This window comes from Rhamphochromis sp. 'chilingali' (assembly GCF_963969265.1).
Source record: "Rhamphochromis sp. 'chilingali' genome assembly, chromosome: 3".
Taxonomy (NCBI): Eukaryota; Metazoa; Chordata; class Actinopteri; order Cichliformes; family Cichlidae; genus Rhamphochromis; species Rhamphochromis sp. 'chilingali'.
In genome coordinates, this window is record NC_137931.1 from 10,435,172 (window position 1) to 10,457,052 (window position 21,881).

The window sequence follows — 21,881 nt, forward strand, 5'->3', positions numbered from 1 at the left end:
GGCCGCAGCAGCCTGAACAGCAGACCTCCCTCTCCTGAACCACCTCCTCTAGCTTGTCCAGGGGAATGCCACAGCATTCCCAGATCAGCCAAGAGATATCATCTCTCTAGAATGTTCTGGGATTGCCCAGGGGCCTCCTCCTCGTAGAACATGCCAGGAACACTTCACCCAGGAGGCAACCAGCACGTGTCCTTGTCTGATGCCCAAATCACCTTAACTGACTCATTTTGATGTGGAGGAGTAGCTACTCTACTCAGGACCTCTCCTAAATGGCCAAGTGCCTCACCCTATCTTTAAGGTAGAGGCCACAGACCTTTGGGAGTTGATTGTATCCACAATCTCATTCTTTTGGTCACTACCCAGACCTCATGATTTAGGTGAGGGTAAGGACGTAGGTCGACCGGTAAATCAAGAGCTTCGCTTTTGCACTCAGCTCTTTTCATCACGACGGACCGGTACAGTGTCCGCATCACTTCAGCTGAAGAACCAATCTGTGTGCTGATCTCCCGCTCCCCTTTCCCCTCGCTTAAACTTTGCCGACAGTTCGGAAGACAAAACTCCCTTTTAACAGGAAGAAACCTCTGGCAGAACCAGACTCAGGGAGGGGCAGCAATCTGCTACGATCGGTTGCAGTTATGGGAGAAAGACAAGATGATCAGAGGTCAAATCCAATAACAGGTCTAATGTGACACGATAGTTGGATGTAAACTATATTATTATATGTAGCAAACCTATATATCATTCCCTTTATGCCTATATATCATCAATGGCTATGGTAGTAATAACTCTATAGACCATTATTATAACTGTGACCTTCAGATCAATCGACTTAAAAAAGAAGTCAAACCTTAAATGTAACATTTTTTTTTACATTTTTACACAGGACTTTCTCTATGCTGACAAGACAACACACTTGTATACTAAAGTTTCTAAGTTGCTCATTCATTTGTCCATGAACAAAATGAATTGTGTTTACGCTAAACTGTGACCACCACACTAGAGCCAATTACAGCATATGATTTGGCTAAGCTTGGTGCATCTTTGTCTGTCTTTGAAAATGACCAAGAGACTGTACCCAATACATATTTTCATCTATTAAAATCACAACGAGAGAACCAAAAGTTACTACTGGCAGGTTGTGTGATTAAAACCTGAAAAACTGGAATGATGGAAGTATCTGTAAGATGTCACACAAAGTACAGCTTTAGGGTTCAGGATCCCAGTCAGTAGGGTGTTTGGTGTTAGTTTGAAGTTTTCATGTTGGTTTTTAAGTGCAATAAGAAAAGATAAATAGAAAGTTAGTCCTTTGATGCTTTTTCTTTGCACACATGACGATATGCCTTGAATCTTTGAATTTAAGTGGACTTGAAAATGACTCAAATTACATATCTAAATTTGGTGAAAAATCCGTAATGTTATTCAGTGCATTTCTTTAAAATGTATTTAGTGTTCAAATAAGAAATAAAAAAATAAAAGGATAATAACTGCCGTTCAGCTGCTGAAAGCATCCTTTGTTTTCTTTGCAGTCTCAAGGTGAAGAACACTGAAGAAACTCCTAGTTATAATAGACCAAAGTGGCTCACTTTTTGGTGGCACAAATGTACTCTACGAACTGCGTGACAATCAGCCTGAACCTTAATGGTAAATCAATACCTCACACCTACTTGAGTGGTACTCTCTATTTTTCCTCCTCAATGCATTTTGTCTTTCTTGTACAAATGAGTGATCTTTCAAAATCTGAAGATGGCCCCCGAGGAGGCAAACTCAACAACAACTTCATTTCCCCCCCGGGAGCACTGATGATCTTTGAAGGCACAAACACATACAATCAGGAGCAGATGACAGTATGATTGATACTGCAGATGCACCAATGTTTATTGTTGTCCAATAAATTCACCTGCCATGGAGCTGTAAACATTGCGGTATGGTGATATTACAGTGAAGACAGAGTAACTCATTTGATTGCACTTGATTTGAACTGGAATTTTGTGAACAGACATTGATGGATAAAAGAAAAGACCCCTTTTTTTAGTACGGAAGAGTAAATAAAACCAATAATGTGTGTGAGAGCTGAAAGAATGTCATCTTTGTCAACTGCAATTTAAAAGTGACATTCAAACTTGTTAAACCAATTAGCACATTCAACCCTGCCTGAGGCAAATGACACGACCGGATGACAAAGCCACGGAGAGAAAAGAGCTAATGGCCGCGACTGTTCAAACGCCCCACGCCTCTCATGTCAGTGAGCTCAATGTATACAGAAAACTAAAACAGGCAATTATCTGTTTCCAAGGACAAACTGTGCAGCAATCAATCAAATGTTTTCTGAAAGTTAGCGTGCTGGTTGCAGAAAATTGTAGGGTCTGATTAGCTTAGATCTCAGGTGATTACACAGTCCAGTAGTCCGAGCGCTAACCAGTGATATTCACTGTGGTTCAGTGAACTTTAAATGACTCCTCTAGCGCTGTCACAGTCATGCCCTTTTAAATAGAGCACAGTAATAGCTTGTGTAACAGTCCTCCTTCATGGCGCCCATTCATCTACATTAGCACAAAATAATTTTCTTTCATTTTTCTTTTTTTTTTGTTTTTGAATGAAAAAATCAAGAAGTAAATTAGACCAATATTAGTGACCATTTTCTCTACATATTCTTGGTGCTTTAATTAAAGATGAAGGGTGCTCCACAGTCTAGAACTCCTCTATGGACCTTCTGATTCTCCACAGTGGTGGATTGCAAAATAACATCTTTCCTATGCATGTGTGGAGTTAACAGCATTGATTAGCACAGCACTGAGTAAACAACAAAAGCTTCACTCTCCATCCCTGGTCACAGCTCTTCTTCTCCACCTTAGTGAAATCGGAGAAAGAAACTTTCTCAAGTGCTGTGTGAAGAAGTTTAAGTTGCTTTTAGCGGTGTAGTGGTGACTAAGTGACTGTATGTTCCCTCCCTTAGGGCTAACCACAGCTGTGTGCACTCTTTCTTTAATGTGACCTGAATTTCCTGGATTTGCTCATACAAACTCTTTTGTATGCACTCACTAAACTTGTCACGGTTTGCCGGGGCAAGCCGTGTGGAATATGAAATAGGACCCAAAATGCGGCAGCTCTGGTGCAGATGAGTGTTTATTTACAGGGGTGTGAGTACAAACAGCGGTGGCGACAAAACATGAAACCGGAAACCTAAACTGGGTAAACTAATAAGACAAACCAGAATGAGGATGCAGGGAGGTCCGGAGAAATACATACAGGGAGACCGAGGGGAAACAACACAGACGAACCAGCGATTACCAAGACAGAAAATACACTCAGAGAGCACAGGGAGATTACACACAGGTGGGAGACACAGCTGGGAGTGATTAACATGACGAGACCAGGGAGGCAAACTGAAAACACTCACATAAGACGCAGACCTTCACAATAAAACAGGAACACACGGGGGGGAACAGGGTAAACACCAATTAGAGAACAGAACCAAAATCGCGAAGAGAAAACACAAAACGCTGGGTCAAAAGGACCCAGGATCATGACAAAACTTAATGCTTCCTAAACAGGCTAAACTGCTCCACATACAAAAGAGGTGAGACTATGGGTAAGTTTTACTAAAATTAAAATCCCCAAATGGTGCTGATAGTTATGATTAGTTTTAAAGAAGATAAGATAAGATACAAGTCGATGGATTTCTCCAACATCAAATCCACTGAGAAATATGTACATGATCTTGGTGCCCTTAATGTAAGCTAAAACCCTGCTGCATGAAAACTACATTTTCAAGGCTGTCTTGAGATAGTCAGCATCCTCAGCATATGCATAATGTTAACTTGACAACCTCAAGACACAAGTGAATATATTGTTCATCAAAGCTCATAAGTACTAAAAAGCCCTTAGCAATATGAAAAGTATCTCCAGTGAATGAGCTTCTGGAGTCATACTGACTCTGGATTGGGTTTGAGAATAAGTTCTAACGATATCATTTGTTTCCTACCATTTTCCCCATAATGTTCTGTGTAAACTATTCACAGGAGGAATTGGATTTAACTAATGCTGACTTTTGATATTACTTCATACTACTGGATTTCCATTTTGAATGTGAACCCACTGATGGTTTAGCAAAGTACACTCCCCACTACTTTATGGGATACATTTTGAAAAACTACTTGTTAATGAAAATATCTAATCAGCCAATCAGATGGCACCAACCAAATGCATTTAAACACGAAGACATGGTCAAGACAATCTGATGAAAGGAAACCGGGCATGAAAGATGATTGTAAATGACTTTGAACAGCTTGTCTTGTTGCTGGTGACTGACAGGCTGAGGTCAGGGAGAATGGCCAGACTCCTATGAGTTGATAGGAATGCAACTGTGACTCAAATAGCTACTCGCTACAAAAAAGGCATGCAGAAGAGAATGAACCTTGAAGAAGACAGGTTAATAATGTGGGAGATATTGGCTTACTTTAGGTCTCTTAGTACCATATCACCTTCACTATTTAACTGGCCTCTATAGTTACCTGATGGCAGTCCAATAGAGGACCTTTGGGACCTGGTTAAACAGGAGATTCACATCATAGCTGTACAGCTGACACATCTGAAGTAACTGTCCAACCCCATAATAAAAGGTTTGTACCTAGTGTGGCGAGTGACTATATGCTGAGTCTGAGATAACATTGTGACAAAAAGATGTTTTCTTTTTATCTCAGTTTTCGGTTTTGTTTCTATTGCACTAAATCAGTGGTCCTCAACTCCCGGGCCATGGACCGGTCTCGTTTAGTACCAAGCTGCAAGAGTTGAGGCTCGGGCGTGAAATTCATGGTTTTCAGGCGTTTTATCGGTTTTTAGCGTTGTTATTTTTTTTAAATCGTTTTTATCGTTAACTCGGTTTCCCTGGGTCTTTTCCCATGTGTTATGAATAAATCTTCTTTGTTTGGTACTAGTTTTATTTTGCTGTATTTTTCCGCGACACCTTAAAGACTGGTCTGTGAAAATATTGTCAGACATAAACCGGTCCATGGCGCAAAACAGGTTGGGGACCGCTGCTCTAAATCACAACAACATCCGCTTTATATTGTAGGGCAAAAATACAACAACCCGACCTAGCTAGTTCACCATAGTAACTTATGCCAACCAACCTGGTCCTGACTTCTTCTTGTTTTCAAAGATAGTTTATATATATTAAGTACTACTGTTACCTGGTAGAATGTATGTGCCTCTGCTGAGAGCAGGTGGCAGCAGTCTACCATGGCAAATAAACCTATTTGAAAAGTACAAATCTGAAAACTTGAGTGTGCATAGCAATGTTGACATGCTAGTTTCACCTGGCAAAGAATAACACAATAACTAAGAGTGAGCACTGAACGGTATTTTTGACTGACTAACACAAAGAAAACCTGGCTATGTCAAACTCGACACTACACTCTTCAGGAGCCCCCATTAAAGAGTTGTCCAATAAGTCTGTCCTCTAATGCTGCACATCAGTGCTATAAGCTCCCGCACATATAGTAAGCTATCGCACATTTCCATTGGGACTTCGGAGAAAGTCTTCATCTGCCAAACATGTGGTCATCATCAAGGCTAAGGACCATTTATTACATTTCATGAAGATGTGTTAATCTACTGGAGAATCATTTTCACCTTTTCAGTAATGAGTCATGAGATAGTCAAGAAGGCTTGACTAATTTGCACCAGATAATAGATTTTATCCATTTTAGCCCCTCATTTTGGTAGTGCTCCCTGACAGAATGAAGGACGAGAGAAAGGATGGAAGGAAACAGGAAAGGAATCAGTTAATTCATTAATCAGTTCGTGAGTCAGTGAAATCCCACTTCACAAAGAAGTCCTAGCACTTAGAAGAAGGGAGCTGAATTTCAAACAGCATGCAGCTAATTGGATGGAAGAAATTGTTTTGTTGCTCAGACGAGGTACTATAAATGACACTGTCTGACAACGATTCATTTCAGAAATGCTGTTTTTGTGTCACAATTTGCATATTTAATTTTAACGTTCAGCAGAACAAACAGGGGTGCAGCGAACATTAGCACTAATGTAGCAAAGACAGATGACATCCATGGTGGTTAGCACTGTTCTACCTGTCTCTGGCAAGCTTTCTCCATTTCTTGTCATTTAGACATGCCTGAGTTTACCTTTTTTTCTCAGCCATCTCTTTTATCATTCACTCTTTTGAGTGTCCACATGATACATAACATTATATCCATTAACCAGTTGCGAGTGAGAGTACCAACATAATCCTTGCAGAGTAAATCAAAAAAAAGGGGGGGGGAGAGAGAGAGAGAGAGAGAGAGAAAGAAACTCACTCTTTTCAACAGTCTCCTTTCTTGCTCACTATGTTCTCATTAATTTTCCCAAAGAGTCCTGTCAGCTTGCATAGTACATTATCCATTCATCAACACGTCATACTCAGGCAGCGTCACATATTGGCAAAAAGAAAAGGTCAAACAACAAAATTTTGTGTTTGCAACTTAAAGTGTGCCATTCAGCATTTTAATTAACAAGCCTGGGCTGATGAAAAATGAATGAGTTGGAAGTAGTAAAAAAATTTTAAAAATTCAAAAAAGGCTTTGTATAGCCTTGAGGAGAACAGCACGGAGACATAATGATAATGTTCCAAGTCCCCATGTACAATGAATGGGTACCAAGGCAGAATGGATGAATGACATGGCAAACATTCTGTGCAAAGCTTGGCAAATGGTAGACCTTATAACTAGATGTCACATGAGATGAATGATGTTCCACCTCTTTGATCCAACATTTTGACTTTTTTTTTGCTTCAAAGATTTAAAAACTCAATTAGGACTGCACTCTTTTGAAAATAAATAAATAAGAATGTCATAAATGTACATAATCCCATGAATGTATGATGAAACACACTGAAAACTTGGACAGCTCAGCGTGATGTAATATGGAAGGTCACAATGAAACTGACATGCACTGCCTTTTCTTTATATTCACCTTTACAAAAGAGAAATACTCTGAAATAGGGCCCATCTATTGTTACATTGTATAGCAGCAAATTCACAAATCTATTCAGACATTTGGAGAGTCCCTACCCATATTACAAAAAAATGTGGCGTGTGCTGTGGAAATTGTGATGACTCATGCAGAAGTAATCTTTTAGGAGACTCAGATGAATAGTGTGAAATATAGATACAGTTATTATGGAACAACTTGATATGAGGCAAAAAGAGAGATGAGAACATAATATAACAGGTATTGTAAGGATTTCTTAAGCTTATCTGTCTACAGAGTTTTCTTTATATCTTTTGCTAGATAAGAGAACTCAAATGCACTATAAAGAAGCAGCTAAGCAGCTAGGTTGTCCTTGAGGCCCTTTGTAGAGGCAATACAGATGTCACCAAACAGAAGACAGTCACGTCAACATGCTTCAAAATGCTTGAAAGGGATTGAGCGTTTTAGATCTCAACAAAATAGTGAAACTATACCAAATACAAGGAGTGATCCAAAAGTTCTGGAAAAGGTGACTTTTTGTGGAACTGGAGGCTTTTAGCACTACTGCTTTTTTTTTTTTTTTAGATGGCTGCTTAAAGGTTGAGTGGCTCGCATTTCAATATGGATCTAAAAGGATGGATGTGTTTTGATTTCAACAATCTTTGATTTCAAAAATGCCAGTTGTGATACCATTGATTACCTTGACAGTGGTATCATTAATTGGCGAGTATGACCATAATGTTGTGGAGCTTCCAAGGAAGAACCTTTAAAGAAAAATTTGACAAAAACTGTAGCATCCATCATTGTGTACCAATAACTGAAAATGCATGGATTTTTATCCACACCCGATCAGGCTTTATTCATTCACATCACTTACTTTGACTGTCAGATTGTCTACCTCCACATAAGTTTTAGGCTTGCTGTCTTGCCACCTTGAATGAGGTCCAGCAAGCATCATAGAGGTACAAGTACAATAAGACAGAATAGTACCTGTGTGATCTAAAAATAGCAGTTATGATTAAAGCTATCCAGACATACTTGTTGAGGTGGCCTTGAAGGAGAAACTGTCCAATTTTAAATCAGGTGTAGTTTTTGATTGTTATGAGACAATTCCCAGCACTTTTTGATCACACTTCTTTCCTTACGTTATTATTATTTTTTTTAATCAAAGATGGCTTATAAATGCCGAGAAGAATGTGGAACACTTAACGTCTTAGTCACACAGACCTAGAGACAACTTGATAATCCCATTGCAACTAGAGGTTGCTAGGAAAAGATGTGTATTCCCAGGTGGTAGTTGGAGGTTGCTGTCTTGGTGAAATCATTCATAAAGTCATCCCTTTGTGGCTGTCAGAATACCACGATCCACGTACTTTACATGGAAGACTGCCAGCAACTTTCAGCAGCCATTCACAACTAGGGATGGGTATTGATAAGATTTTCACAACTCCGATTCCATTTTTGATTCTGTTTAACCATTCAATTTTTTATCCATCCATCCATCTATCTTCATCCGCTTTATCCGAGGCCGGGTCGCGGGGGCAGCGGCCTAAGCAGATTCAATTAAATTCTTTATCGATTCTCTTATCGATTCTTTTTTGCCCAGGAAAAAAAATCTTCTGTAGCAATAACAAAGTATAACATAAATTATTCTGTAGCAATTACACAAGAATATCCAGTAATGTCCCTGCCTACAATTAAACACATTCACTTACTGAAAATCGGGGGCATCTGCTGTGGCAAATGGGTGCAAGCCTTTTACCACAGACTTAGTCACTGCTCGGTGACATTCGTCTATCCTGGCCTGAAAGGAGACGCTACCGGTAGACTGCAGCGAGAAGTGCCAGCATCTGAGCCAGCCAGACTCTGTCTGTCTCTCTCATCATGGTCACATAAATGCACAGTAATGGCAGGTTTTGTAATAAGGCAGATTGCGCTAACATAATATGCACTGTTAGTTGATGATTTACCTGCCGCATTAACGGGAGAGGACGTGCAAACGTTACCGCTGCTGCTGGGTTGAGATTCACGAGTCCGAAACGGAATTAAAAACACGACATTCGTTTAAGGTTATCGTGTGTTTTGTGAGCAAATGCTTTTGCATATTCATAGTGTTTCCTCCCTTAAATGAAATATCTACTTTGAAAGTATTGCAAGTTGCCCTGTTGTCATCCGTTCTCGTAAAGTATAACCAAACTTTTGAGCGTTTGAGCCGCCATGTTTCGTCCCAGGTAAATGACGCTCTGCAACGTGGTGACGTCATTCGGGGCGACTGGAATCGATAAGGGAATTGTTTGCAAAAATGACAAACAATTCCAAGGAATTGAAACAGTGGGAACCGGTTCTCAACACTGAAGCTGTGTCCCAAAACGTCGGCTGCATCCTTCGGAGGACCCGGCCTTCGCGGTCTACGTGAAATGGGACGGTCTAGCCTTCAGATTTGCGTCACCAGCTGTTCCCGCCCTTACCACTTTCTCCCCCTCTGTGAAATAATGGATATCGTTGAAACTCTGTATTTTTCTCTTATTTTTGTTAATCGAAGAGTTACAACAAATCAGCCGTCGCAGACGACTGATTTATCTCCGACTAAGAGATAAATCAAGAGTTTTTTTCCCCATCGTTTATGTGTGTATTTGAAATCTGTTTACTAGCTAAATAAAACTCTGATGTAGAAGTGATTTTATTCACTCTTTTATCAGTTAACCAGTGAATTTTACTTAAGTATGATAATCAAAATAAAGTTTTGACACGTTTTTTTTAAAGAACAAGCGCAACATTCATATGACAAGAATAAAACATTTTCCTTATTTTCCTTCACCAGGTGAGACCACAGTACTGCCGGCTTAACAGGATTAAGGAGTGTTCCAGTCCTGGACAGGTTTTTTAATAATGAGGACACTAGGCCTGATTTTCATCTGAGCAGGGAGTCTCTGAAAGTGCTGCTGAACCTCCTTAACCAGGATCGGCCACATGGTTGGGGTGCCACTATTGAGGTCCTTGTGTTTCTTTTCTGGCTGGCAAGTGGAGCATCCTACAGAGTTGTTTCCAGAGTGTTTGCTATTCCTCGCTCCACTGTTCACCACATCGTTCACAGGGTCACAGAGGAGGTGGTGGCTATTCACCATCAGGTTATCCATCTCCCTCGGACTCCTGAAGACCTAGATGTCCTGTCTCATGGGTTTGCAGGGCTAGCAAGACACAGAGCCTTTTTAAAGGCTGCTGGTGCAATTGACGGCTGCCATGTCCGCATCAAGCCTCCCAGCGGCCCTGATGGTCAGTGCTACAGAAACAGGAAATTGTTCCCATCCATACTCCTGCAGGCAGTTTGTGACCATCAGGGCCGCTTCATCGATACATATGTGGGCTGGCCTGGGTCAGTGCATGACTCCAGGGTGCTATGCAACAGCCCACTGTACCGGCAGGCCATTTACCCTCCTCCAGGGCATTTCATCTTAGCAGATGGAGGGTACCCATGTCTCCAGCATCCACTTCTCCTCATCACTCCGTACAAGAGGCCAGTTCAAGGTGTGGGAGCCCAGCGCTTCAACTCTCATCACTCCAGGGCACGCTCTATTATAGAGAGTGCTTTTGGAATGATGAAGACGAGGTTCCGGGCCATCTTCCTTCAAGCGCTGGAGGTGCACCACACCTTTGTACCATATGTAAGTCATTACAATATAGTGCCATTCTTTTTCAAATAATTATAATGATATAATGGGAACTTTAGTGTATGTACATTTATAAACACCTTATTTGTTTCTTTTAAAAAAAACAAAAAACATCTGTTTCAGGTCATGACAGCATGTGCTGTCCTATACAACATCTGCCTTGGTGCTGGTGACGCTATGGACCCGGAGGATGCACCTGAGGATGATGTGCAACATGAGATAAGATGTACCACAACGTAAGGAGTGCTCTGACACGTTGATAAATATGTATTGGAGGCAGTCAGTGGTGCTCCCTGGCGTGACCAGCTATCTGCTGAGGTGTCTGCCCTGGAGGAGCTACCTCAAGACCATGGTCGTGTCCAAATTCATGGGCTGCATCCTCCTGAGGCTGCATTTGTAGACCAATTACGTCACAGCGACGCGCCAAAGGCTGTCCAAATTCGTAGACTCCTCCGAATGCAGCCGACAAATGCGTCCTCCTTTTCCCCGAATTTGAAGGATGGGTCGGGTGTGTCCTTCGTGGCCCACCATATCCCAGAATTCATAGCGTGGCCCAGTCAAACTCCAGTTTCCAACAATGGCGGCCGCTACTAAGTTTTAAAATTACTCACTTTTACACTTTTAACATATTTTCAGGCGAGAAAGTAGCTGTGTAAACATCAAATATCTGCTCGGTTTATCAAGATATCGCATATTTGCAAAAGTGCTTCAACATTTTCGGAGACGTCTGCTACCCACCAGCTCGATAGCGAGCCAGGAGCTCGAGGGTTACTGATGCGGCCGAGGACGGCACAACTCCCGGCATATCATTTTCAGATCACCGCGTTCTTTCGCTACTCAGGTTAAACGAAATATATAAGTCACTTAGACAACCTAAAAATGTTATTGTTGGGCTTTTTTCAGTGTTTTGTTTGTTCGTGAGTAAATCGGTTTGGCTGAGATTAAAGTTATTAGATTAGATAAAATAAAACCTTATTAATTCCCCGGGTGGGTTCCTCCTTGGTTTTTACACAGCTGACTAAACGTGTCATGATCCTGGGTCCTTTTGACCCAGCGTTTTGCGTTTTCTCTTCGAGATTTTGGTTCTGTTCTCCTCTAATTGGTGTTTACCCTGTTCCCCCCCGTGTGTTCCTGTTTTATTGTGAAGGTCTGCGTCTTATGTGAGTGTTTTCAGTTTGCCTCCCTGGTCTCGTCATGTTAATCACTCCCAGCTGTGTCTCCCACCTGTGTGTAATCTCCCTGTGTTCTGAGTGTATTTAAGTTGTATTTTCTGTCTTAGTAATCGCTGGTTCGTCTGTGTTGTTTCCCCTCGGTCTCCCTGCGTCTTCCCGTATGTATTTCCCCGGACCTCCCTGCATCCTCGTTTCTGGTTTGTGTTATTAGTTCTACCCAGTTTAGGTTTTCCTGTTTCATGGTACCCACACCATTGCTGTTTGTATTTTCGGTTGTCAAATAAACACTCATCTGCACCAGAGCTGCTGCATTTTGGGTCCTATTTCATATTCCACACGGCTTGCCCCGGCAAACCGTGACAGTACGAACCAGCCACCATGGACCCAGCAGCAGTGAATCCGTCCGAGGAGCTCCAGGACGACATTGCGTACAATGTGGAGATTCTCCTCGGGCTATGGCTGGAGAACCCTCCAGAGGAGCTTCGTCGTGCCGTGGAAAGTCGGCTACAACGGCTCTTTTCTGGCCTGCCATGGCTTCTGCAGTCGCTTCCTCCGACCATGCAGGCTTTTCTCCGGCTCACACCGCACCTTCTCTCAGCCACTCCTGCCTTGCTGCCCGACTCGCCGGATGTGATCTTGCCCGGCCCGTCGGAGCCGTCTGCGGGTAGGAGACGCCAATCGCGCCGCAAGCGCGCCACCCCACAGCCGGACGTTCGGGCTTCTAAATCGCCGGCTGTGGTGAGTGAGGACTCTTTTTCATTTTCGGACTGCATGACTGTTCATTCAGGGGCTGCGTTTTGTGTGGCGGATGTCAACGCGAGCTGCTTATCGCCTGTGCAGCTACCGGCAGCTCAGTTAGCTCCCCCGCAGCCACTCTCAGCTCGGTTAGCTCCCCCGCAGCCACTCTCAGCTCGGTTAGCTCCCCCGCAGCCACTCTCAGCTCGGTTAGCTCCCCCGCAGCCACTCTCAGCTCGGTTAGCTCCCCCGCAGCCATTCTCAGCTCGGTTAGCTCCCCCGCAGCCATTCTCAGCTCGGTTAGCTCCCCCGCAGCCATTCTCAGCTCGGTTAGCTCCCCCGCAGCCATTCTCAGCTCAGTTAGCTCCCCCGCAGCCAGTGCTCCTCTTAGCTCAGTCTCCTGTGCCTCCTTCAGTTCAGTCTCCTGTGCCTCCTTCAGTTCAGTCTCCTGTGCCTCCTTCAGTTCAGTCTCCTGTGCCCCCTTCAGTTCAGTCTCCTGTGCCCCCTTCAGTTCAGTCTCCAGTGTCCCCTTCAGTTCAGTCTCCAGTGCCGCCTGTAGCGCAGGCCCCAGTAGCTCCAGTGCCGCCTGTAGCGCAGGCCCCAGTAGCTCCAGTGCCGCCTGTAGCGCAGGCCCCAGTAGCTCCAGTGCCGCCTGTAGCGCAGGCCCCAGTAGCTCCAGTGCCGCCTGTAGCGCAGGCCCCAGTAGCTCCAGTGCCCCCGCTACCCGTAGCTCTGGCTCCAGTATCACCGGTTTCACTCATTCACTCCATGCAGGGAGAAAGTCTAATTTCACCTCAAGGTGCTTTTCATGGTTCAGCCGCCATTGGCACAGTTTGCCGCTCCAGGGCTTCCCCAGAGGCTAGGTCTCAGTCCCCGGCTGATTCTGGACCCCTGAAGTTTATGCAGCCACCTGAGAACTGCACCATGTCAGCGTTGCCTGGGCAGAGCCAGTGCTCAGTGCATCGCCAGTCGCCTTCGTGTTTGCCAGAGGACTCCATGACTGCTGGCTTAGTGGTGACTTCTGCTGGAGGGTCCGTAGGACCGCTCCGGCCTTCGTCTCTAGTCTCCGCTGGAGGGTCCGAGGGACCGCTCCGGCCTTCGTCTCCTGTCTCCGCTGGAGGGTCCGAGGGGCCCGTTCAGCCTCCTGCCTGCGCTGGAGGGTCCGAGGGGCCCGTTCAGCCCGTCCAGCCGCCTGCTGTAGCTCCATCATCATCCTCGCCTGCTGCAGCCTCCGTGTCTTCAGCCTCGCCTGGCCCAGCCTCCGTGTCTTCAGCCTCGCCTGGCCCAGCCTCAGAGCCTTCAGCCTCGCCTGGCCCGGCCTCAGAGCCTTCAGCCTCGCCTGGTCCGGCCTCTGCCTGTGCTTCGCCTGGTCCGGCCTCAGCCTGTGCTTCGCCTGGTCCGGCCTCAGCCTGTGCTTCGCCTGGTCCGGCTTCAGCCTGTGCTTCGCCTAGTCCAGCCTCTGCAGCCTCGCCTGGTCCGGATCGCCATCGCCTGAGTCGCCGCCGTTGCCTTCCGCGCGGTCGGCCCCCTGAACTGCTCCGTCGTCTCCCTCGTCGCCGCCGTTGCCTTCCGCACGGCCGGCCCCCGGACCGCCATCGCCTGAGTGGCCGCCGTTGCCTTCCGCACGGCCGGCCCCCGGACCGCCATCACCTGAGTGGCCGCCGTTGCCTTCCGCATGGCCGGCCCCCCGAACTGTTTGGACTCCTGTGCTGTCGGCCCCCTGGCCGGCCCCCTGAACTGTTTTGGACTCCTGTGCTGTCGGCCCCCTGAACTCTTCTGTTTTGGGCTCTGTTTTTTCCTGTGTTCTGGTGTGCTTCGTTTCTTTTGGTTTTGGTCTCGTTTTTTGTTTTTGTCTTTTGGCCTTCTGGTGCTCCGGTTTTGTTTTGCTTCGAGCCCTCCTTCCTGGGCCCCCGCCGCCCGCCCTGGTCGGGTTGTTTTCTGTTTTTTCTGGCTGTTTTGTTTCTTGTTGGGCTGTCTGGAGCCAGCCTTTGAGGGGGGGGGGGGGGGGGGGTACTGTCATGATCCTGGGTCCTTTTGACCCAGCGTTTTGTGTTTTCTCTTCGAGATTTTGGTTCTGTTCTCCTCTAATTGGTGTTTACCCTGTTCCCCCCCGTGTGTTCCTGTTTTATTGTGAAGGTCTGCGTCTTATGTGAGTGTTTTCAGTTTGCCTCCCTGGTCTCGTCATGTTAACCCTTTAGAGCCGATCGGAGCGGGAACGCTCTGTTATGCGTAACTATTTTTAAATCCCGGTAGCACTGCAACCACGTAAGCTAGCGCAAAAATTTTTTTTGCATATGAAACCGGAGGAGTTGTACTTACATATTGTGCCATCAGCTTGTCCTAGGTCACGGTTTCCTTCCACATAAAGCTTTGCAAAAACTGCATAAAAAGCGCTTGCAGGAACAAAAACATAATATTCCAGAAACAAGCTTTGCCGGTCCGATCAGCTGTTCAAAACACTTCCTACGTTGGAATAGACGTCAGCGCGAACTTTTGCATTTCCGCCATTACCTGGCCGAAACCGGAAGTGGCGTCATTTTCGCGGAAATGTAGTCTTTTTTGCGATCAGGGCCTCAGGGCCTATACTGCTCTTTTTAAAAGTTATCTTTGACTTTATGACTTTCTGTGTCGTTTCTGGGATGCTTAGGACTCATATTGCACTGCTGGAAATAGTTTATTTTGATGCATATGCTGCTTTTTTGCAAATTTGCAGTATAATATTTATTTTCGTTTTTCCTGCAGTGTATAAAAATTGGTGTATTTCAAAAATAAAACTATGAAGACACTCAAAATAAATTTCCTGTGGTGGGAAACTATTTTGTGCAACTTTTTTGTATTTACAGTTTTGAGGGATAAGCCTCTTAAATTTCTCTAACTACAAATATATGTTAAAAAATCAAAAACGATTTTCAATTTTTTTGTAGTTTATTGCACTTTTTTTGCAATTTATGTAATTACTATGCACTTAATGAATACATATTATTAAAATCTGGGCTATAATGGTTGTATTGATGTATAGCAACTTGAAATGCTCCCAAAAATGGCTCCACAGCATGTAAAAATATAATATAAGCTCTGGCGGACTTGGTTCTATGGTAGGTCTTAAAGGGTTAATCACTCCCAGCTGTGTCTCCCACCTGTGTGTAATCTCCCTGTGTTCTGAGTGTATTTAAGTTGTATTTTCTGTCTTAGTAATCGCTGGTTCGTCTCTGTTGTTTCCCCTCGGTCTCCCTGCGTCTTCCCGTATGTATTTCCCCGGACCTCCCTGCATCCTCGTTTCTGGTTTGTGTTATTAGTTCTACCCAGTTTAGGTTTTCCTGTTTCATGGTACCCACACCATTGCTTTTTGTATTTTCGGTTGTCAAATAAACACTCATCTGCACCAGAGCTGCCGCATTTTGGGTCCTATTTCATATTCCACACGGCTTGCCCCGGCAAACCGTGACAAAACGTCAAATAGAAAACTGATTAAACAGAAGTATGAGACGGTCGAGAATTTACACCAGTGTCCTGTTATATTTTAGATAGCAAGGAGCAGACGGCTGAGTTTATTAAACTCCACCGAGACAGCGGTGACGCTAATCAGAAGGCTAAACCGTCCAATTACTTCCGGCCTACCCGACCTTCTGAGGACCCGACCCACGTAGACCGCGAAGGCCGGGTCCTCAGGAGGATGCAGCCCATGAATTTGGACACAACCAATGAATATTTTTAAACAGGCAAGTATTCTGTTAGTAGAGCATTTTTTAGATATTACTTGTTAGATCTTTATTAACAGGATTGTTTGCATCTTTCTGAATACATCTTAGTGACATGGCAGCCGTCAGTTACATCAGCCCTACAAACCTAAGTGACAGATGATGCGGTGGACAGTGGAAACGAGCATCCCTAGACCTTATGGAGATCACCCTGTATGATGTTCCATTTACTGGCTGGAAATACAAACCAAGGTCTTGCTTGTGGCACCTCCTCCATCTCTCTGGTCCTGGTCCAGCACATTCAGCAGCACATTCAGCAGCACTGCCCGAGACTTCCTTCCTGCCCAGCCAAAGATCAGACCTGGTTAAAAGTACCTGTGCTTACTGGGACACTCAGGTTAATCCTAACTGTAATAATAATTCGTAAGAATTCATGTTTTTTGTTGTTTTTTCTATTGTTACTTTTTTCAGACATTTTAATTAATTGTGTTGATAAAATTTATGTTGTACATAGTTTCTTTTTCTTTTTTTTAAAAGGAAAAACAATGCAAATAAAGGTGAAGCATTTACAGAAATTTAATCCTTTTTTTTTCAACAAGTTTCTCAAGCAAACCAAACAGTCTGTCCATTCTATCTTTTGCCTCCTGTGCTCTTCTTTCCTCCATTTCCCTCTGCAATCTCATGTCCTCTCTGATTAATCCAAAAACTCATCCCTGTCCTTCTTTCTTTTTGCCCCTCTTTGCTCCACCTGGCCCTCATCTTCCTGCTCTTCCTCATCCAACACTTGGTTGCCCACTGCTGAACTGGGCCCTGGAGTGTCCTCATGGATGGAAGCAATTAGCACTGGAGGCTTGGTAGAAGGCCTCCGTCCTAACACCTCATCCATGAGGGCAAACCAGGGCCATGTAGCAGCAGTGGGCTTCCCACTCACTCCCTCGCCTGACCCTGGATACTTGAAGTCCTAAGGGCAAAGGAAATAAAAAGTGGCAGTTGACAAAAAAAGCAACAGTACAGGTTTACATGAATAAGTTTTTAACTTGCTAAAAAAAAAAACATATTTGAATACAGCTGTACATACTTTGTATTTCTTTTTTTAAATTGTCCCATTTTTCGCCTGCAAAGGGGTGACTTTACCCTGCAGGCCCATCTTCTCAAGAATGGCCTTAACAGACAGAAAATAATAGAGCATATCAATCTTCTTAATTCCTGAACAGTATACATAGCAAAATGTACACACTTCCGACTAAAAGACAGATTAAGCTCTCTCCCTTATACCTAACAGATTAAAAGCGGCATATTGTTGCTGTACCTCCAACCCACAGTGGCTGAGTTTTTGGCACCGGTAAACAGTTGCTCATTGTCGCTCCGGAGTAATCGGCCTTCAAATGCGGCCTCTGGAGGATGCAGCCGACGTTTTGGGACACAGCTTGACTGTAGAAAACATGAACGACGCGACAGCTTCCCAAAAATGAAGCCAAAACGTCTCTATCGCCCCCTGCTGTCTGGCTGCAGTATAGGTCATAAACCCCGCCTCCTCCATGTTAGCGGATGGGACTGAAATAAATTAATTCTCCTTAGATAATTTTTTTCCAAAGATCCTTTCTTTTGTTATCAATAGTTCTCATCATGCTGATTGATGTCCAAGGGGTCTCCTTTCCCATAAGTTTGATTCTGATTCCTACCGCGGTGGTGTTAAATTGGGGTGAAACGTAACAGCTTTGACTGGCAGCTGCAGTCATGGAGAAACTTGCGTATCTCTGTTCGGGAATGGCAGATAGAGCGTAGGCTCTGAGAGGAGGGCCAGCGTTTACGTTACGAAAACACGACCGAGTGTTTTAACCTGACAGCCTGAGGTGTTCTTCAGTAAACTGGACTACTCGACTGAAGGACCCGAGGCCCCGCTGCACTTTTTCGGTAAGTTAAACGTGTTTGTAAGCTAATCCGTAACTACCGTCCTTAGCTAGGTCCTGAGACCTAGCTAGCTAAAATGAGCACTCGGCTGTCAGGGTTCATTTAGCTAATCTGTGCAGGTGAATGAATTTGCTAAAGAAATCAAGAGAAACGCCCCAGGCTACTCAGTCACTAATTACTGTTACTGTACTTTTATTACAAGTATTATGCTGTAAAAGCAACAGGCTACACCCTGCTTCAGCTCCTGTGCAGAGCTGAATATTAAATATGTGCAAACAACAGCATGTTTTCAGTCTCTTGCCACATCTGTAAAGGCAGTAACTTTTTTTAAAAAAAAAAAAAAGCTTGTACCTTGTAGATCCTCATTAATCAGGAACTATGGATTAAAGTACTGTAGTGTACTGTAATACTGAAAAAAATGTAAGAGAAGAACTTCAGATCCTGAGTGTGTGAGGACAGAAGAATCAGCTTTATTTCAATTTTGAGGGATAAAATTTATATCTGAGTTTGATGGTTCTGTTCTCTTTGTGATTACAGGAGCTGCCCTCAGATTCAGACCTCAGCACCACCCAGTGACAGCAGACAGATCATCCAACATGTTCACATGTTAACTGCAAAATGAACTGATGAAAATAGTGCAAAGGTTAAAGTACAACACGTGCTGCAGTGAAAGCTGCAGCTTTATTGATAAAGTTAAAGACAAAAAAGCAAAAGCATTAATCACCCATGTAACTGTGTCACTATATATCAGCATTAACAGGACCTCAGTTTGGTGTTTCACAAAGCTGCTGATCTCAGACCTGCACAGCTTCCGTTTTAAACACTTGATGTAAATGGTAAATGGTAAATGGCCTGTATTTGTATAGCGCTTTTCTAGTCCCTAAGGACCCCAAAGCGCTTTACACAACCTGTCATCCACCCATTCACACACACATTCACACACTGGTGATGGCAAGCTACAATGTAGCCACAGCCACCCTGGGGCGCACTGACAGAGGCGATGTACTCAGCTGCATGAAGAGCACATGAGATTTTCTCTAACACAATTAAATAAAACCTGATGAAGGTCAAAGGTCATCACTTGTATGCTGAACTACAAACTTGTCATCTGGAATTATTTCACAGTTTTTGCAGATAGTGTGTTATTTACCATAAAGTGATTCAGAGTTATTCATACCAGAGTAACCAGAGAGGATCATATATTTTTAAATAAATATATAACTTTCTACAGGACTGAATATAATATCTTTATGTAAAGGTCTGGAGCCTCTGGGGAGTATCCGAGTATTTATAACATTACACAAACCAAAGGTCTCCATCACAGTGTTCATGAAATGCTGGGTTTATCCATCTCCTGGGGCGGGCCTACGGAGGAGTGCTGAAGATTTCCCTGTGAGGGAGCTGCTGGTGAAGATCATGAGTCCTGCTTGATCAATGTGATGAGCTTCAGTGTTCCTGGTGTTTCTTAAATGATGCCTCTTTCAGTGGGTCAACAGAACTTCTGGCACAGGACAGCTGTGATGAAAGAAAGGGAAGAAGTTTCTCCAAACCTCTGGACCCAGAAACCCAGCTTGGTCCTGATGGTCTCCTTCACAAGTTTCTCTCCAGGGTGAATGTAGCTGTTGATATAATATGGACTTTATTATTAAATGAAAAGAACAAATTAGACTACACTACTGAAACGTTCTGCTGATGTTTTTAAAGTTTCCATGTTACCAGGATGTAGAGGGCTCTGAAGATTTAAACAGTTTTAGATCCATTACACTCACAGTCTTATGTTAAAATCTCAAAGGACAGCATTATATTTTTGATATTAACAGTAATTCTGGGCCTCTGTAGAGTGTGCAGATGAACTCATCGCTGTCTAAAAATGGATAAAAAAAAACATAACTGCTGAATCCTTCAATAACAGAGACTATTAGAGTATTCGGTGTATAGCATCGCTAACTAGCTAGCAACAAGCCTCCAACACTGTGTGTATGCTAGCGGCTAATCTAACTAACGAATTAACAACAGAGTGATTTTAGAACTATAAGATGATAGGTGTGTCTTTTTTTATAACAGTGACATGGTTGTATTTACCTTAATTTAACGAGTCGTCAGTCGCGGTAAACCAGCAAAAAAACTCGAGCAGCCAGGCTATGTAAAAAGTGTAGGGGGGTGTGTTTGCGGTTACGTCCAGCGGGTGTGTGGGCGGGAGTGTTACACAGTCACTCCACCTCAAGTCACTACTGCGCAGACTCTGGCTCCAAATTTGGAAGATGGCAGCCTCCACAAGCGGGATATTTTGGCTTTATTTTTGCACAATGGGAGGAGGCGGTGTCGCGTCGTCCATCTTTTCTACAGTCAATGGTTCTCAACAAGAACTGGGTTTCGATACCCATCCCTATTCACAACCAATGCGCACTTCCCCCCTAGTGGCCAGTGGTCTCTGGGCCTATGAGACTGAGGCCTAACATGATCACTAATCAGTTAAAACATGGGTATTCATTACTTTTAAGACTTGGACAAATATAGACAGTGTATGGTATATTATGGAAAATGCTATTTCAACAGAAAGAAAAGATAAGAGAAAAAAAAGTACTAACTGAACACATAGAGAACATTTCAGCCAGCAATTAGCTGTACTGACAGGTACATTCACATGTCACCCAAAGTGGAAGGGCATGGCGTTTATTTTCATGCTTTGCACAAACCATCCTGTATAGAGAATTTATTGCAAGAAGACACAGAGTAACACCTCTTGACTTGTTCTTTTCAACTTTGCTCCTCACTGAGGACAGCTCATTGTGGAGTGGGTGGAAAGTGTTGTCTGCGGTGGTGCATAGCTCTGTCTTGAGTGTCACATCACCCCAGTGACACTTTGCACAAGTTCTCACTGTGCTGCTGAATAAAAATGATGCATATACATCCACTCTCATGGGGAAGGTAGTATTCATGGGTTTCTGGACTCCCTATTTTATTATTATTTTTGGGTCAGGGCTTGAGCCTGTCCCAACTTGTACTTGGGTCTTGGCAGACAGCAGGTAAAAACCTCCGAATGACAAGCTGTCTGTCATATGGTTTACCAGAGATTTCCATGTCTGCAAGACTCCTGATATATATCTTTAAGTTAGAGGAAGTCTCTCTATCACTCAGCTTCTCGGGGAGGAACTAGAAATGAGCAATTGGTCATTTTTAGAAAAAAGACGACTTTTTTTTTTTTTTTAAATAAATAGGACAGGGGGAATGAATGAGAGAAAGAGGGGGAGAGAAAGAAAGAAAACCAAAGGGGAGAAGAGACGGTGAGAAGGGGGGGGAAGAGAGAGAAAAAAAAAAAAAGAACTCCTGGGTCACCTGTATGGAGAAAAAAAAAACAAACAAACAAAAAAAACAAACAGAGGAGACAGCAAACAACAAAGAGCAACATAATAATAGAGAAAACAAAGCACCATCACAATAAACTAGCTAGTCATAGATATCAATATTTACTAAATAATAAACGATATTGTGCAGCACGCAAGATAGACAGCGCACAGTGTGCTTTGAGGCAGCAGCCAAGAAAGCTTTAGTCCGCGTCTGTGAATACCCATGTGTGCATACCTGTGTGGATCAGCATGCTTGCATTCCAAAGGTTTCTCCATGTAATGATCTGCTAGGGAGTGTGGGGGGGCCACAGCCCCGTCCTCCAGGGTGTGAAGCGGGTATGGAGGAGATCAAAACTCCAGACATCCAGAGGCCCCCAGAACACAAGA

At 43.8% G+C, this 21,881-nt stretch overlaps 1 protein-coding gene across 1 annotated transcript; it reads left to right on the forward strand.

The window, feature by feature from the left end:
* Nucleotides 1-4,261: 4,261 nt before the first annotated feature.
* LOC308394502 (uncharacterized protein) lies at nt 4,262-10,871 on the forward strand (the record flags this gene model as incomplete). Its single annotated transcript, XM_080878860.1, has 3 exons — nt 4,262-4,317; nt 9,887-10,625; nt 10,755-10,871. 3 exons carry the CDS (start codon nt 4,262-4,264, stop codon nt 10,869-10,871), a joined length of 912 nt encoding a protein of 303 aa, XP_080734986.1.
* Between the last annotated feature and the right edge of the window lie 11,010 nt (nt 10,872-21,881).